This window comes from Anopheles moucheti, chromosome 2, assembly GCF_943734755.1.
Source record: "Anopheles moucheti chromosome 2, idAnoMoucSN_F20_07, whole genome shotgun sequence".
NCBI classification, from domain to species: Eukaryota; Metazoa; Arthropoda; class Insecta; order Diptera; family Culicidae; genus Anopheles; species Anopheles moucheti.
Window position 1 is genome coordinate 29,427,969 of NC_069140.1, and position 18,606 is coordinate 29,446,574.

General features: G+C 42.6%; 3 protein-coding genes across 6 annotated transcripts in view; 2 read left to right on the forward strand and 1 right to left on the reverse strand.

Moving 5' to 3' along the window:
- Window positions 1-12,479: 12,479 nt before the first annotated feature.
- On the forward strand, window positions 12,480-14,843 carry LOC128310509 (transcription initiation factor TFIID subunit 6-like). 2 transcript variants are annotated; one of them, XM_053047162.1, is made up of 3 exons: window positions 12,480-13,369; window positions 13,438-14,251; window positions 14,386-14,843. In XM_053047162.1, exons 1-3 carry the CDS (start codon window positions 12,512-12,514, stop codon window positions 14,721-14,723), a joined length of 2,010 nt encoding a protein of 669 aa, XP_052903122.1. In that variant the 5' UTR covers window positions 12,480-12,511; the 3' UTR covers window positions 14,724-14,843. The 2 variants fall into 2 exon arrangements, with proteins under 2 accessions (XP_052903122.1, XP_052903123.1); XM_053047163.1 differs by having other exon boundaries at window positions 14,398-14,843.
- A 48-nt stretch (window positions 14,844-14,891) lies between these two features.
- Window positions 14,892-17,745, reverse strand: LOC128310317 (protein-lysine N-methyltransferase EEF2KMT). Of its 2 annotated transcripts, none has more exons than XM_053046925.1 (4): window positions 17,651-17,745; window positions 16,673-17,066; window positions 15,699-16,533; window positions 14,892-15,478 (listed from the first exon to the last, which is right to left on the reverse strand). In XM_053046925.1, exons 2-4 carry the CDS (start codon window positions 16,811-16,813, stop codon window positions 15,366-15,368), a joined length of 1,089 nt encoding a protein of 362 aa, XP_052902885.1. In that variant the 5' UTR covers window positions 16,814-17,066; window positions 17,651-17,745; the 3' UTR covers window positions 14,892-15,365. The 2 variants fall into 2 exon arrangements, with proteins under 2 accessions (XP_052902885.1, XP_052902886.1); XM_053046926.1 differs by lacking the exon at window positions 17,651-17,745 and adding an exon at window positions 17,223-17,353.
- A 443-nt stretch (window positions 17,746-18,188) lies between these two features.
- LOC128299448 (MICAL-like protein 1) overlaps window positions 18,189-18,606 on the forward strand; it is a 35,709-nt gene continuing 35,291 nt past the window's right edge. Inside the window, exon 1 of one of the 2 annotated variants that reach the window (XM_053035420.1) lies at window positions 18,189-18,258. The gene's annotated coding sequence lies outside the window, so the exon portion shown is untranslated. Of the gene's footprint in view, window positions 18,323-18,606 lie in introns of both variants that reach the window. The other variant, XM_053035421.1, reaches the window with a different exon arrangement.

Below are 18,606 nucleotides of genomic sequence, written 5' to 3' on the forward strand. Positions count from 1 at the left end.
AACAACAACAACTCCTACGCAGTAAACTCGAGAGAAAAGCGCAAAGTTGAAGGAGGGTTTGAATCACTCGCGAAGAATGAAAAATCTAACCGGAACATGAGATTTTTATCAATTTAATTAATTTTGAGATCATACTTCTAAAAGTTTTCATTTGTTGTTTTGAGGAGTTAGCATTACCATTATGCCACCAGATTTCAATTCCAATATAACATTACAATATTCTGGTAATTACACGATTGAAAGGAGTTTATTTGATATATAATAACAAATAATATCGCTATTTAAATAATATAGCTATTCAAATAATAATATAATATTCAAATATAATACCACATTTCATAAAACACTTTCTCTTCTACCAAGAATATATCTTACAGACTACGGCCGGACATTCCAGTGCAACATTTGCTTCTGCAATAAATTACCTGCTTTCCATGGTTCACTCTCCGATCAACATGACAAGCTTCGGGACAAGGGCACTGGACATGGGAAGCTGGACAGACAGAAAATGTCCACAAATAACAGCTGGCTGGTGCCAGACGATAGACAGAACCGGCCGCTCATTAATTCCTAGCAACTACAGCTACCCCCACCCACCTCTCTCAGCGATTCCAGCCATCCACTTGGACAGAAAAGTGCCTGTTCTGGATCAGGAATTATGTCAAGTTCACGTATGCTGACGGTGAAAAGATTTACAGTGCATGATCCACGCCGTACGATGGAGCCGGAGCCATCACTCAAACCGGTGATCGCCAAGGGAATTTAAAACAAACAAACCATCCCCTACGAACAACTCTTTACGGAGATTGAGAGTTTGATCGCTACGATCGATCGGTAAGCTACACGTGGCAAACGATTGTTTTGGTTACCAAAACTTTTTTAAACTTCAAAGTAGCATCAGTTTCGGTCTATCTTAAAGAAAAAAACAAATACTTAAACCCCTTTATAATGATGAGCGATTAATCAAGGTCAACTTTTCATGACCTGACCTGCTGAGAACAGTGCGACCTGCACTGCTATAAAGTTGTGATAGTAAATTACTTAAAGTACTGGTAAAACTTTCAAGACAGGCAGCACATTTGACGGAACTGCAATGTATCCGGATGGTCATCAGTTGTCTACTTAGAAATGTTAGGTGCAACGCAACAAAAACAACCAAATGCAAACAAACAAAGATAATATTATTATCGTGTCCAAACCAATGACAAGGACGGGGAAACTAAACACGCCACGCTCTGTTTGTTGGCTTTAAGATAAAAAAATAGCAAATAGTACACTAATATCCATAAATGACGCGAATGGGCAGCCACTCGAACAAAATAACTATGCAGCGCGGTTATGATATCACAAATTCAACGAGTAAGAAAAAACACCTTGGCAAGCAAAAAACAAACCTTATCCACAATAACATTATACGGTGTTGTTGTTTTTTTTCATCCAAAATACCAAACATTCCGGTGTGCAACGAAGCAAAATAATCAATTTTAATCGAATTCTATGCTTGATTTAATCCAAAACGGGTGAAGAAGTGACGTAAAGTGGCGGATGGCGATATACGTATCACAAAGGTACACAAAATTTCAAATATTTCAAGAGACATGCATCAGTAGCATCAAAAGAATCACTACAAGTTCAGCCAAAAGGTATCTCGCACAGTAATGAAATACGATCGAAAGTTATACGATTCTTCGTCCGTCGACTATGCGTCCTAGTGGAAGAGCCAACCTTCGTCAAAAACACTATCTGTGTTTTTGACAGTAGACAATCATATTTATTGGGGCGGCCCGGTGGCATGATGGTAGCGGAGCCGGTCTTCACACGAACGGACCGGACCAAAATCCCATCCGGACCAATCCCCCGTAGTATGGACTGACTATCCGGCTACGTGGTAAAATAAGTCGATACGGCCAGGCCGTTCTAACGAAACAAAAAAAAAAAATCATATTTATTGTTCAAGTGACAGATATAAGATTTAATTAATACGCTTAATGATTAAACTTCTGTGAAGAGCCAAACGAATCATGATTCCTGATTCTTCAGACTCATTCCAACTCGTTCATTAAGCACAGCAACAAGCGCTGTTTAAATCCAAAAAATCGAAGCAAGTAAATAAGTAAATTGAAAGATTTTCCAAAGATAGTTCAAATTCTAAAAATAATATTAACTTTATTATTCCTTTAACTTTAATTGTGTTATTAATTAAATAAATAATTAAAAATTGAGAAAATCAAATGTGACCGACCACAATCGCAGTTGTGCTATTTGTGCTCATTTGTCATGGAAAAATCCGACCCTAAAACCAACAAGTTCCATTTATCATCAAGTACATAATTGAAAAAAACAATCTTTTTCGTTTAAGAACATTTGGTTAATTGTTTGAACAACTTTAACTGTTGGCTTCATTTGCCCTTATTGTTCCATAGCATAAGAAAACGATGGAACATTATAGAGTGAACAATAGTAGGAAACACGAGAGCGCACAATGAGTTTTTTTCCAAACCATCCCTTTCCTCGTTTTTTCGTGTTTCTCTCTTCGTTAGAATTGGGTCGTATTGATAGATTCGTCTCGTAGTTACAGCGTATAACGAAACATGCCAACAACCGAAGTGAAATGTATCCCATCATAAATGATACATCGCACCAAGGACATCATCCTTTCAATCCTCTTTTTTTTGGTTTCCTTTTACATTGAGAAAACTACTCAACCCAACATCACTTCTATTTCAGCGCATGACATTGAAATAGAACACTACTTGTGTGCGAGAAGTTCGCACTTCACACCGCACTGGGAAAGGATAAATGAGGATTCTTGCAATGTTGCTGGCATTCTACATTGCTGGGAGAAAGGCAAAAAAAACTGAATCACCGCATCATTATGGTCGCATCTTATCCATTCAATTCTGATACCTTTAGTGTCCAAACGATAGCTACTGCTGCATCACAACGAAATCCTTCGACTATGTGATGAGGATATAACAGACATATTCACCGACGCGACCGAACGACTGTGGCAATATTTAATACAACCCTTTTTATTACCATTTTTATGTCCACACTGGCCAGGTAAGTGTTGTTGTATAACCGCAAGAAATTCGTCAACATAAGACAGTGCGCAAAACCCTAGCAATTATTTCTTAGCTAAACGAAAGGAAGCTTATTAATCAACGAGGCACATCGTAAACCATTTTGTTATACTTACTAATGTACTTTGTTTTTCTGCAACCAGCAACGGTTGAATGAGCTGATGGAGAAAAGCGACAGACGTTGCACCGTTGCTAACGCCCGTGTCCTTGAAGAACAAAATTATTGGCCAAAGCCAATGGACGCTAATTGCTGACGAAGGTAAGGCGCTTCAGAAATAAAGCAAGACAGCAAACACAACACAACAGCAAAGCCAGCCACTTGAAGCGAGGAGACAAATATCTCGATGGGAAGCACAAGCGGACGAAAAGTAAGGCAACCGCTTCATCTTGAACGAAGCTCCCTGTCCTGCCGCTCCTAGCCAGGTCGGATCACCGGACGCGGGAAGAATCTCGTTCTACCTTACCGGTGGCATGTTGGATAGTACAAGAGCACCGATTCGCGGACACGTACATTAAGCGTGTAAGCGTGCTTCTTTCTTCCATCTGCTGTGCGCATCTTATGTTGCCACACGAGTTGCCAAACGTAGGCCGCAGAGTATATGGGCACTACCTGTTTGCACTTATGCTACTCAACGCCCATTATGCTGTCCATTTGCGTCACAACCTGCTGTCACACAAGGTCACGCCACGTAATGCAGAAAGTATTGAGCACCACCATCGCAAAAAGCACTTCTGATCTAAGCTCCGCTGCTACACGTTTTCTTGGCTGGCTGGAAAATGCTGCTGTAAGCTGTCGACTTAAAGCCAGCAAATACAAGGTACGATTTTGCGATTGGGGTATGAAAAATATTTTTAATTTGTTTAATGTACTACCTCTTCGCCGCAATACCACCGATCCAGCAGAAAGAATTTCTTAAACTGGACTTCGCCCCCAAAACAACGACGCAACCGGCCACGATCATACGATTTACAGAACCACCAGACGCCGTTCTCGGTTGGAACAATAAATGCCATAAATTTTCCCACATTCTAGACGCCATACCCACGGTGCTGCCATCAAATACCATGAGTGAAATCCATAGCTCACGTGGGGCTCTCCCTTGTACGGCGCGATGCCACAAATGCCGGTTGGCTGGAAACGGTCCGGCACGCCGGAAACTGTGTGACAGACATCATTCACTCGCACATACCATAGAAGAAGCTGCCATCAATGCCAACGCACTGGAACTGGGGCAAACTGGCTGCATTTGCAGAATTGCAAATGATCAACACAATGCCCGCATCGGGAAAACATGCACACTTTGGCGTTTGAGTTGCCGCCATGCGGTGCATAGAGATTAGATGCAATGATAGATGCAAATACAGCAGTGCTCGATCTACGACGCTTGAAAATGCATGATAAACAGATTCGATTGGTGCAGAATGTGTTACAAAATTGCTTCGTTTAGTAATATTTTTTTTGTAAATTTGTAATTTTGTATACATAACTAACAATCGCTGCTTAGAAACTGTCACAAAAACAGTCACAGTTAATCGGAAATAGTAATAATTACTAATTCTTTGTTTCTCTAAGCTTTCCGAATGTTACAATCATTTATGTTTACAGAATTCATAGGCAATAAACAGTACCAACCATAAATTTTGCGAACATTTGTCGAAGATGCTCTGGGGGTTTTGTGCCTTATCTGTAATGCCATGACGCGATCATCCGTAAGCTGGCTCTAATCACTGCCTGCGGTGTTAAGCCAATTAATTTATGATCCATAAAGTTACAACCAATGGCACGGGGATTTGCGCAAACGATCACCTGCCGGTGGGGTTCAATGTTTAGTTAGTGTCATAACACGACGACCGGTATGTCATTAGGAAGCAATAGTGGAATGTTTTTTAGAATTATATTATTCGAACGTACTTGATAATTGCTCATCAAAGGCGGAAAAGCAACGGATAGACAATTTAAAACCCCAATGGCAATGTTTTATTTCAAATCAGTGTCAATCAACAAGCGTTTGGTTTTCATTGCTTGAGGTCAAGAGACTTTCATTGACAGGTTCAAACCGGACACGTGACACTTCGAGGGTGTCTTGATCAATCGCGCACAAATCCACCAAAAGGTCGGCCAAATAGAATTTGTACAAATTCTTAGTTAATTAACTTGCGATCTTACTAAACTATAGGATCTTTGAAGTTGAAACCATTTCTGGGTTATTTTCAAGATGATGTACTGTTTGCATCTTACTTGAGGAGATTGGAATAATCAATTATATTACATATAATATTACTTTTGTCGATACACTGCTACACTACACAAGTCACAAAGTAGATAGCCATCACAGCAGGTGATGCCATGCCATGGCTTGCTCCAATCGCAGAACGTCTCCACCATCAAGTTCTGCTAATTGCCGCCATTTAGGGGGCGGCAGCAAACAATACTACGCTCGACGAAACATCGTACAATCTTATCAGTGCGCATTATAGAGGTGCAAAATGTTCAGCTGATGGCAAAACTGAGCTAGAGACACATTAGACGTGGACTAACATATGGTCCGCGAGGTAAGACTTTTACGAAAGGATTTGACTAATGGACTATATCGCCTTACAATTGTACTAACTGGCTATAATGTGTTGTATTTGTGCCATGTTTATTACCTGCTTCGCGCTACACAATATATTGTAACCCAACATAACCTAACCTAACTAAACAGATGGAAAAGGGATGGTTGACGATCGGAGACGATTCCGGATATTACCCAGGGAGATGGAGAAGTAGAACAGTGAGCTCAAAGTCAAACAAAGCCACTTCACACGGCAACTGGCACAAAGGTTGCTATGTACATGCACCATTCGAAAAACATCCAACAAATCTAAAACCATTAAAAAGCTTTAAATCGAATAGTTTGCTGAACCCAATCCTATAATTTTGAAAATTAGATGCATAATCCTAAACACGTAACGGTATGGACAAATGAGCACACCGACAAACGATTACTAATTGCATGCAACCGGTGCAAGTATGGCGCCATGCGGCTGGTAGGATACAGATATTTTCATACTCCTGGCGTAGTCCTTGAACTTGCGGGCGTTCAATATCTCCCGGTTGCTCGGCAACAAAATCGATATCTACACCTGGTCTCGGGCAGGCATTGGCGATGGGAACCGTATCCTTGAAAGCTCAGGTGGTTCAAACGGTGAACATAATAACAATGAAATTTCATGTTTGTTATAGAGCCATTACCAAGAAAGCAAATGGAAAAGGAGAAAAACAACACGCTTTATTCTATAAACCATTTTTCCTACAAACGCTAAGTTGATTGGAAAAATCGCTATACAAATTACGGTTAATGCTGATGAATTACACCGTACATAAATTCACATCGTTGTTGATCTAGCTTATCTGACACATACTACAAGTGAATCGAATCGAACCTAATGGACAGACACCACAATCATTAATATAGGAATGCTTTTCAAAGCAACAGGTAGTACTTTCCGTTGAGTTTATATAAAAAGAAAGAAACAAACAAGACTATTTAGAATGTAGGCGAAAGCTTCAACTGTTTCCCAACGACATCTCATAATACCCGTTCACAATATACGTTGTGCAACGATATACACCCCGATGTCGATGTGCTATGTAACATGGCGTAAAGCCCAAAATCCTAGCAAAAACTACAGAGATGGAGAGGAAATTGTTTACAACCTTACGGCACACGTGCCGTGTGTTGCTTCGCCCTGCGTCGTCATTATTTTTCGCAGCTACGTCCCGGGAGCGCCACCAGGCGTCTCCATTTGCCATACAAGTAGCCGGGCCGGGTTCACCGCTTTGCATCAGACAAGCACGCTTTAATCGAAAACTGCCTGCCTGCTGTCGATTCAGATTTCACACACCATTTGGTCACATATTTGCAACGATCACAAGTTAATCTGAAAGGAACGAAAATTTTAATGCGAAGGCAGGAAGAAAAATAAAACCATTAGCCTGTGCAATGATCCTGGCAGTAGTTCCCTGCCTTTTGTTGTTGCCATAACTGGTGGGTATTTCATGCCAAACACCATGGCACCTAACCTGCCTGTGGGTTTGAATTCTTTTCTTTTTCTTCAAGGTACAAAAATTGGCTGTATAGTGTCAGCAACCAACAAACCTATCCCACACCGTTAATCCTATTTTCATATTTTACCGATTAGAACCATCTTGGTACACGGCCAACCGATTAATTTGGAAGTGTTTTGACAGACGCCATACAAATATCGATAGGTACAGCGCTACACTGAGATGACACTTGGCTAATTTGTGCTAGCGTATCCCCACGACACGAGAATAGCTGAAATTGCCAACAAAATCGGGTGAGATGAAGCGAATCTTTTCAACAACCGACCGCCTCTTGCGAGTCCTACTTGTCTACATTAGGGAATTGCAGACAGAACTGCGGCGCTGCGCGTAGACGGAACTAAAAATAACAGAAAACGCATCAAATATTAAGATGCTACAGTTACAAAAGCCGTAAAATGTGATGATACGACTGTTACTTTCAGCCGAAGTACATAATAAAGGTGAATTGCAGGTGGATTGCAACATAAATTTAAAATATGTTGCTCCATCCGATGTAAAACCTTTAAACGATCTTTTTGTTGTTGTGGAAAACCCCTTAAGTGTGGTTTAACATTGCGTAGAGAATGATGTAGTTGATTGAATTTAACACAGCTTATTGCAGGGATTTATCTAAAAGTGTTGTCTCAGTCTGCATTATGGTAGACAAAGTTATTTGTAATCATGCCATCAACGAATAATTTCAATTAAATGTCGAAAAAAAAGGTTTTCAAAAATAGTTTTGCAAAAAACAAAATGCAAAATTGAAATTGAAATGATTGAAGAAGGACAACGTCTAAACTCTGTATTCAGAAGTGCCCTAGCCCTTTTGAAGACTATCAGCCGGCTGAGTGATATTCTAACAACAATTTGTGAAATACACAATGAAGCCATGCTTAATGTTGCATTGCACAAAAATTGAAGAACGAAGACATGATTTGGTTTGATGATTTGAATAAAGAAATAAATAAAGAAAATATCTAAAATTTTAATAACAAGATCTAATACCCAAGAACAAACATTTCACTTCTTCTTTAAGGATTAAAACAGTTCTTTGACTTGAAAGAAATTATTAAGAGTAAACATTAACCCAACCTGGGACGAAATGTCCATTCTCCAGCTTTGACAAAAACGCTCATCACAAATGATAAGATACGCAAAAAACCTAAAGCAACTAAATTGTATCAAATGGATTCTCCCTGTGCTTTCATAATTCGCCCAACCAACCCATCTGCGGTACCGAGCTACATCATCATCTCTCCGAAAGAACAGCGAAAGCATTTGCAGCGACTACGGACGGATATGGTGAGCTTTGACATTTGCAAACGGTAACCCATTACTGTTTCACCACACTTTTGCCGGTGTGCAGCACCGCAATAACAAAAAAAAAAAAAACACGGCCACGATTGTCCACGAGAAAGGTGAACGAAAAATGTCACTCGGAATACTGGGAGGCTTCCCACGTAACAGTTGTTGCTGCTCGGTATTTAACCGAGGGGTAGCGCACCGGACCAACGCGTTGGATGATGGGCGAACTGGGGGGACACAGGTTGTTTTACCATCGGAAGTTGCCTTTTTAGAGGTTTGCTTACCACCGCCGGGGTATGCTTTTCGTCTAGAAAAGGGAAAACAACGTGCCGTGATTTGGCGAAGCGTAGCTAACAATGATTTATTCGCATATATACATACCTTTTGTTCGAATCTATTCCTGTCTAATGCGTATGACTCAGTGTACCGTGCGCTAATAATACTTGCAGATTGTGAAATATTAGATATAGCTTGTGCAAATGTATAACCATGGCTAGAACAACAACAATCCCTCCTTTCAGCATTAGTGAAATTCAAACGTAGCCAAGAAGATTTTTTTCTGAATTGAACTTGAAAGGAGACAACGCCGGGCTTCATACGACAGGAACGATCCAAAATCCCATTCGGACCAATCCTCTACTAGGGGGAAACCCAGAAATGACAGACCCCTCGACCGCTTCAAGTTGTTGTGTCGGTAAAGAAGAACTTGAACAACAGTACTCCCAAAGAGAGGGGCAGTACATATATTAGAAGACTGTTACAAAAGTAATAAAGTTAATTATGCATTAGGCATTGGGAATACAACAAAACCATAAGTATTCAAAAGCATACCCCAACTAATAACATCGACACACACGGCAACCGTCCGGTGGTATCATATTTACAATGAGCCATCTGAAATCTCTGTCCCGTGACCAGCTATTTTTCGGTGCGACCCATCAGCACAACACTGTAATACATGCCCGGGGATTGTAGAACTAGTAATCCTAAGTCGGTGATGACGCAAATACCATTACGTCATCCATCCTTAGCCTACCGCCGGTTCACCAACACCGACATTAATCGAACGCAAGGATGATGCGGTTAGAACTGTTCCATTTCCCGATTTGAGCGAGCTGTGTGAAAAACACACAGAAATGCAAATAATAGTTTCCCTGCTTCATCCCTGCGATTGTAAGGACGTATTGCGGTAATTGATATTACCATTCCAATTTATTCTGCTATAATGCTGAGCTAATGCAAGCCACGGTTGAACGAATACCAGTGAGAGATGTGCGATTTGGTTTATCATGACTGCCAAAAACAATACTCAGAACTTTAAATTCTATTTAATGGAATGGATTATTTGAGAATTTTAATCTTGTTATACGTTTAGTGCAATATAACAAATCTTTAATGTGGCAATGAGCAAACATTCGTATGAAAAGTACTTTGTTAAATTCAAGCAACATTGTACAACGATTTCCATTATAATTCTGCGTCAACAAATTGCAAAAGCGCTTTCCACGCAACAAGACTGCCATGGAAAATGTTTCCAAAAGAGCAACTGTTGTCAAACTGTTTTTTTTTACCATGATGAAATAGAAAGTTCTGTACCAAACGTATGTGCATACCGCATAAAAAAGCATGTTGTACAAGCAGTAGCAGCAGCAGCAGCAGGCTACAAGTAGGCGACGAACCGTTTTGGGACAGGCGCAAACAATCGAGGGAACATCGGTATGTGTTGTGGAGTACGTGCTAGCGGTGGCATCAGTAGCAGCAGCAGCAGAACGTGTGCGAACTATGTTACGACAGCTGTTGTCCAAAATTTCAAGGTTTCTATCGCGCTTTCGTAGGCTCTTTTCGGTACGGTGGCACATAACTTGGTTTAATTCTTTCAGCTGAAACATATTTACCACCTTCGCCTAGTGCCTAGTCCAAGGGAAAGCCCTGTGCCCGGAATGTGGAACGAACACTCGGGGGGTCATATCAGCGGAATAACTCATATGCTCGACTGTACTTAGTGTTATCATACTACCAATAATGAACGAATTTCACCGATTCGCAGGCCTGATGATGGGTTTATGGCCATGCAGTTTGGTTTATTTATATTTTTTTCTGACCTTTTCTAGCTCAACATTGTATTGCAGGTTTTGAATATCGATTGGCATAAGGATACCCATAAATATGAAATCCTAAATATATTAGAAATGCTAAATTATTTCCAAACAGCCGGTAGCATGGAAAGAATTGAACATCCGGTCTATAAAATGCGCCTCAAAAATTCTTTATCAACAGGGAAAAGTTCCGAGAGGGTCGAGCGATATCAAACGTCATTTTATCCACGCTTGATTTCTCGAAGCTAGCCTATACGTCAAAACGGATACAATTCTCGAAAACAAACACGGCACACACAGAGGCGGCCATGAAAAGATGCAATTGTTTTATGCAAACCGTAATTATTAATGCGTGCAGTTCGCTACTACATACCTGAATTCTTGTGGCCACTGCGTTGAACATCTCTTTTTTCCTGAACCAATGCAGTTCCGGATAGGGGGCACCACGAGGAAACACACGATTGTGCCGGGAACTGATTTTTGCACTACTTGCAGCAAGTTCTGTCGGACGTCTCGCTCTTCCTTACATGCGGCAAAGGCGCGCACACGCGGAACACACAGAGACGGGGAAAAGCGTACTGCACAGGGAAGATACACGCGGTCCGCTATATGATGTACACTTTTCGACACGACGGATACGAGTGGTTTGTGTCCTGGTACGGAAGTGGGGTGACCAAGGATGTAGAAAGTGACCCCGGGAAATGGAGCGAATCGGCGAAAAAGGTTGGTTTGCTCTGTCTCCGTAGACCCGGTCGGTAGATTTCACTGTCACCGAAAGGAAGGTGGAAACAGCAGTAGAAGGCAGGAAGGTGATTCCGGGATTTTGGGGAACGTATCGATCGACCTTTGGCTTTTCGATCTACCGGAAGGATCGCGCACGACGCTTCAGACCACAATATGTCGAAGCTATTAACGAAAACACACCCGTCACACCACGAGCCAATCAACACAAAAACGATGAAATTGGAAAAATGGGACCAAAGCGATGATTATTCGTCGTCGGCAGCGGAACTCACGCGTCCATGCTGTTTGACAGCCACTCACGCAGTCAACGCAATCCAAGGCCGATGCGATTTTCCCGCTAGCTGTGCCGGGCGGGGGAAAAATTTTTGTTGACAGACCAGTTCGGTTTCGAACGACACTCAATTCGAATCAGGCATGGCGGGCGAATCCTTTCGAACGAAAAGTTATACAATGCTAATTTGACGAATATTGAACAATAACTGTTCTCTTATCTAATTTTGGAAGAGTTTTCTGAAAACAATAAAGCATGTTTATCGTCTAGTCTAGAATAGAGTTTAAAATTTATTTTGAATATCTATGGCATTTTTTTTACCGCACTGTAGAGCATATTGAGTGACCATTTGACAGATCTGTCGAAGCTTGGTACCCAACAAACATCCCGGTAGCTAAACGTCATGTGAAACAAACGCAGATAAAAATCAAATAAAAACTATTGATTGACTTCCTTAATTTATTTCTGATTGTTTTCAGGATTATGTTTGCTATTATATCTTCAGGGTCATGTATGCTATTATATCCTTCTAGACTCAATTGTGCTATAGGCTATAGGAAAGTGCTATAGGAAAACACTTTGAATGGGATTTTTGAAATTTACCTGTCGTGGGAGAGACCAGTGCCATTGCATATTTTTCCTATAGAAATATTGACCAATGAATAAAGTAAAATCCTTTTGTTACTTTGTTATTTAAAGTCTCTATAGTCTCAGTAGTACTTCCTTGCAAGCATGTATGCAACTGTCAATACTGTCAAAGTTCAGTTTTGTTGTTTGGGTGCTAGTTTCGATCTGCTGTGTTCTGCTGTTCAGAAGAATAAAAAACAAACAGAATTTTCAGCTTCGGTGGAAGTGTTTCTCTCTCTATTTCAGTTTGTTTAATTCAATTTATGTGAAACCAAACTCCAGTCGGGCGGAAAAAATGGGCGATCGCGATAAGACTATGTACGGTTCCACACTTTCGCTCGAATCGATGAAGGTTATAGCGGAGAGTATCGGCGTCGGTAGTCTACCGGATGATGCAGCCAAAGAACTGGCGGACGATGTATCTTTCAAGCTGAAGCAGATTGTACAGGACGCCGTCAAGTTTATGCATCACTCGAAGCGCATGAAGCTATCCATCGCCGACATTGACCATTCGCTGAAGGTGCGAAACATCGAACCACAGTACGGATTCGTGGCACGCGATTTCATTCCCTTCCGCTTCGCTTCCGGCGGTGGACGGGAGTTGCATTTCATCGAGGAGAAGGAGGTCGACTTGACCGAGGTGGTGCAGGGCCAATCGCCCAAGATTCCGCTCGAAGCGTCGCTACGTGCTCATTGGTTGGCGGTGGAAGGCGTGCAACCGACCGTTCCGGAAAATCCACCCCCACTGTCGAAGGATGTGCAAGCGCTGGATTCGGTCAATCCGGCTCATAAGCTGGACAAAACAAACCTAAAGGATACGACCGGCAAACCGACTATTAACAAGCACAAGTTAAAGAACTCGGAAACGGTACAGGTGAAGCAGTTGGCCCAACACGAACTTTCCGTCGAGCAACAGTTGTACTACAAGGAAATCACGGAAGCCTGTGTCGGATCGGATGAGGCACGACGAGCCGAAGCACTGACCTCGCTGTCCAGCGATCCGGGTCTGCACGAAATGCTTCCGCGAATGTGTACATTTATCGCAGAAGGTGTAAAGGTGAACGTGGTCCAAAACAATCTCGCCCTGTTGATCTATCTAATGCGAATGGTTCGCGCCCTGCTGGACAATCCTGCTCTCTATCTAGAGAAATATGTAAGTAGGATAGTCCGTATTTCGCAGCAAAAGGTTAAAATGTCTCGAATTGGTTCCATAATTTTTAGCTCCACGAACTTATTCCCTGTGTTTCAACGTGCATCGTATCACGGCAGCTATGTATGCGACCGGAGCTGGACAATCACTGGGCGTTGCGTGACTTTGCTGCCCGGCTAATGGCACAGATCTGTAAAACGTTTAACACATCCACAAACAATCTGCAAACGCGTGTGACGCGACTGTTCAGTGCCGCACTGCAAAACGACAAGACTCCACTATCGTCGATGTATGGCGCCCTGCAGGGGTTGTCCGAGCTGGGGACGGAAGTTACCAAGGTGTTCATCATACCACGACTGAAGTTTATCTCCGAGCGCGTTGAACCACTGTTACAAGGTATTACTAGCAACATTAGTAACACGGACAAGATCGCCGCTGGTCACATTAGGACAATGCTGCTGAAGGGCGTTCCACCCATATTGAAAACGCTCCGCAACCCACCCGATTTGGTAGAAGATTATAAGCGAGATTACGGGTGCTTGGGACAAACGCTACACCAGGCGGTGGTTAAGGCCCGTTCTGCTTCACCCTCGTCTGGAGCAGCCGGATCGGGCGGTCCATCTGGGGCAAGTTCTGCACCATCGGTTACTACCTCCATCACCGTGAGTACTAGCAGTAACAGTAGCAACACGATAGTCCTATCGGCGGCAGCACCATCTCGACCCCAGACACCCCAGTCGTCCACCATAGCCAAAACGATGGCAGCAACGGCTTCAATACAGCGACCAGCAACGGCAACGGGTGGGTCCGGTTTGACGCAAGTGCAATCACAGCAAAAGTTTGTTATAGTACCGCAACGAACGCAAACACCTTCTCCTTCGCAAGGTATGCATTTTACACACTTTGGCCATTTTTACCCCGTTTTCGTTTGCTCTGAATATCATTACGTATTTCCGTTCGGGTTTATTTTATTTGGTTCTGTTTGTTTACATTCAATTACCATGTTTACTGAGATGTAGACGATTTTGTAGGTCCCATCATTCAGCGACAGAGCAGCGTATCCAGCGGTACGCCCATAGCAACGACCGGTACCGCTGTACAGTTACAACCGAGCATGATAAAGCTGGAATCGGGAGCGTTAGCGGGAATGGGGCCGAATGTGCCAGCAGCAAGTGGTACGCCGATTGGCCAGAAGGTGGTCATCATAAATCAATCCCAAACCGGACCGGCTGCCAATATAATTGCCAAACCGACCGCTTACATACCTACCGGTGGCACTGGTGGTAACTTGCAGGAGGTACAGGACGATATCATTCAAGTTCCTCCCGAGCTAGACGATCTATCGCATTTAGAATAAGTACTCAGAGGTCCCGTTGGTTGGGATTTCTTTTTTTTACTTATTTTTCGTAAAAAATAATAAATTTTAAGATCAGAATTCAAAACCATGTACGGTTTGAGGTCTGATCGCAATACAACCGCGCCCGAGCGTCAGGAAAAACAGACAAGAATAAATTCTTTACAGTGGTACTACTAGATTTGCACTAATAGATGTATATATTTAGCATATTTTAAACTAGCACATGGTTCTGGGCTCTAAACAGTGGACGTTTTTAAAACAGGTTAACTGGTTCCATTTCCGTGGTATTGGTTGGTTTTGGTGTGTACTTTAAGGTATGTCTTTACTGTTTGTCGCGTTCAAGCTTTTTTATACTTTCATTTCCGTGTTGCAGTAACGCTATCATATGTATGTGTGTGTGATTCCATCTGGTGGTCCCTCTGGCGTCGATAATATGAAAATTGTGCCACTCCCGTGTGGACACTATAGCAATAGTTAGACAAAAGGTGATAAGTAGGTATAGATACGTTTCGGGCTGAAAGAGAAGCTGTACGAAAGCGTTAGCGATTTGGTTGGTTAGGTGGTTAAAAGTTTCCGCCTCGGAAGGGAAATAGAAAATAGATTCTAAAAGACTTTTTTGAGGGAAAAAATAGTGTATGCATCTTATGAGAAGGCTCTCGTTATGGTAAAGATACGTATGTTTGATGCGCTGCTATCCCAGTGAAAGTGGCGCGATGGTGAAACCGTCTCTTCGTTGATGCGAAACTTTGCGGTGACTGTTGCACCCAGGTAAGAGAGAAGGAAAGGGTAATGAAACAACGGTTAATAAGAAGGTCGGTCACAAGGTTCCGTAATAGATAGAATATGGTGAACACAGTTTACAGAATCGCGCAGTCGACGGATAGGGACAAACCAACGACTTCACTGATTATGGTATCTCGCCATATCACATCTATTGCGACACCCTGTATGATCGTATCGGATCGGTGCACTTACTCAACAGCTGCAGAAACTCATTCAACGTGTCCTGGTTCCGTTCAGTGCAGGCAAGCACAAACTTGCACCGGTTATTCGACAGACAGAATATGTAGTTCAACGTGGACAGCAGCGCTGGGAATAGTGTGTGATCGTACACGATGTCCGCTGCCACAATCACGTCCGGTTCGATCAGCTGGCTTAGGTTGGACGCGCTGATATACTGCCAGTCGAGATCCATCACGCCCATCAGTGTGTTGCCACTATCCAGCAGCAGACTAACAAGCGGATTATCACACTCCACCGATGCCGCATTGGGGAAGTTAAGCCGGACGTTTTCCTTCAGCGCTGTCAGTACCGAAGAGTGGCAATCCGACATGACGATGATCGAGGGTTCGTAGCATTTCGCTAGATAGATACCGGACAAACCGACCCCGGAACCAAGCTCCAGTATGTTCCGGCCGTGGAAATCATCCCGATTGTTCGATATGTGTTCGCAGAGAGCTTTGGCCGCCTGCCAGCTACACAGTCCTGTTGTACCTTCAGATACGAAGGCGCTGGATTCTTTCAGCGATATAACACCCTGTCCGTGCGGTAGTTCGTAGTGTTTGTAGCTTAGCCCGATCGACGGGTCGTCCAAGGGTAGCTCGGTACCGGGTGAAAGCATCGCGCAATACTTCTCATACATCCGATCGTGTTGCTCAACGTTCATGCTGGACAGCTTGGCGATGATATATTTCAGAAACGCTGCCTGGTACTCGACACTGAGCGGATAGAGCCGCACCAGCGGATGATCTACTGTGAGGTCCAGTAAAGCTGCCTGCTCATCCCAGGCTAGTTCGCGCTCAAACAGACCCTACAAATTGTCCCACAACAGCACACGGGGGAAAAAAGCAAACAAAAAACTAAAACATAAACCCAATATAATGCCCCTGCAACTGGACGCAAGAATGAAACGTTCTTCACACACTGCACGTAAAGTGGCCACTACTCACATGCCACCGGATCGATCGAACCGGAGTGCCACAGAGGAATTGTTTGCTCACGATCCTTAGCGCACTGTCGTCCGTTTGGTCGGTTGGGGCGGCTTGCGGTATGTTCTCTACGGTCGTTTCGAGACAGACGTTCGGTTTCATTATTCGCTTTCGGCTTGTTCAGCAAACGACAACAGTTTCGCCTTCCGGCAACACTTCCCCCACATTCGGGCACACAAACACGGCCGTTTGTTGTTGAGTCCTTTGAGATATTATTAAATTCATACTGCACGTACAAACAACGGATAGATGCACAACAGCGCACATAACGGGGGAAGGGATTATCGATCAGACCGCCGACATCCAACCGGTCGTCCGTCCGTATGTCGTCGTCGTGATGTTGTTGTGAATTTTCCTGCGACAGAAAACGGCAAAATATCAGACGGTTATTTTTACTTTCCTTCTTCACCTTCATAAATAGCCGAATAATAAACCATCATTCCCGGACGGCACGACGATTTGCTACGAGATGGTATTTGCACGGTGTCAAAATTAATTTTAATTAACGTACTCGCCCACAAATTATCTATCCCTTCCTTCCGAGAGATTGTGTATGGGGATGGGACCCGTTTTTCAGCAGCCTTTTGTGATGTTATTAATGCAGCTAGACAACTCGACACGCAACGACACCTCACGGCGATGGTTTATTACCACTCGCAAAGGAGGGTGGTGCCAATTTGTCTTCCTTGCCATTTGTTTGGTACACTATTGACCCGTGCTCTTTGTCCTAGCGCGGCTAGCGAATTCGGCACCGTTCGCGCTGCACTTGTGCGCGCGCCCAAACTTTTTTGAATTGATTTTTCATTCATGTACCCTTTGTGTGCTACCGGTGATAAGGATAATCGGTACCATTCGCACACTCTACACACATGGGGTGAGGATATACTACGGTGCGAACGATGGAATAGCAAGCTGATTAAATGGGGAAAAATAACTTACGATTTTGCGCCTAGAGTAGGATGGTAATTTTTTTGTGTTTTGATCAAAGTAAACAAATTCACATGTGAGATTTTGTTTTGGTTTCAAGTTTGTTACTTGGACCCAAATGCTGAATGTCAACCACATTTGGTGCCACAGTGGTATGTACTACTTTTACTACGAAAAGTTTTGAAGTTTTTAGTTTAGATTGTTCAATTTAATGAGTACAAATGTACAACAATGTTGTATCCTAGTGTAATAGGATATTTTAAAAATTATCTCAACTCATAAATGTTAGAGAAGCGCTTTTACCAAAAACAAATTGCTTGTGGATTGTAATTTTAATTGTTATTTTATATTTTATTTTGTTTTAAATTATTGTAAACTGATAAAGCATTACGTAAATGAGTTGAATGATCATTGGATATATTTTTAACATACATATCAAATAATAATTAGAACAGCATATTTCGATTGCTGTACGGAATCGTGCAGTGTCTAGTGTACACGACTGTTGCTTCAAACGCTATAGCGCCGTTATGTCAAATCGCCATTCCAAATTGAATCGTCGTGCTGTGAGGTCATACTCAATGTTTCCTCTTCTCAAAACAAACAAGTCGTGATCGAATGTAAGCTCTTTTTTAGTGATAACCTGTATGTTTCCTGATTATGCTTCGTGCAGCATATGTGCCTGTGTGTATAGTTCGTCCACCTTTCCGCACGTGATAATTTTAATGCGTGTGAGAATATAGAAAAAACACTTTGACACATCCACGCGAAGACCTTTCGTCTGAATCGATCGATCGATCCGAAACACCGGAGCGCTAACAGTGGACCCGTTTTCTCCATACGCGTTTCTTGATTGTTTTGGATATTTTCTATTTTGCTTATTCCGTGACGTGTAGAGTAGTGTAGCGGCACTTTCTTATGTTCATCCACCCCCTCTGTTCTCTTTCTCTTCCCATCTTGGCCGTGCA

Bases quoted from the DNA above. Each gene is read 5' to 3' on its own strand.
- LOC128310509 (XM_053047162.1), top strand. From the start codon at position 12,512: ATGGGCGATCGCGATAAGACTATGTACGGTTCCACACTTTCGCTCGAA. The intron at 13,370-13,437 runs GTAAGTAGGATA...CATAATTTTTAG, and splicing joins CTCTCTATCTAGAGAAATAT to CTCCACGAACTTATTCCCTG. The intron at 14,252-14,385 runs GTATGCATTTTA...ACTGAGATGTAG, and splicing joins AACACCTTCTCCTTCGCAAG to ACGATTTTGTAGGTCCCATC.
- LOC128310317 (XM_053046925.1), bottom strand. From the start codon at position 16,813: ATGAAACCGAACGTCTGTCTCGAAACGACCGTAGAGAACATACCGCAA. The intron at 16,534-16,672 runs GTGAGTAGTGGC...GACAATTTGTAG, and splicing joins TTCGATCGATCCGGTGGCAT to GGTCTGTTTGAGCGCGAACT. The intron at 15,479-15,698 runs GTAAGTGCACCG...TGGGTGCAACAG, and splicing joins TGAGTTTCTGCAGCTGTTGA to TCACCGCAAAGTTTCGCATC.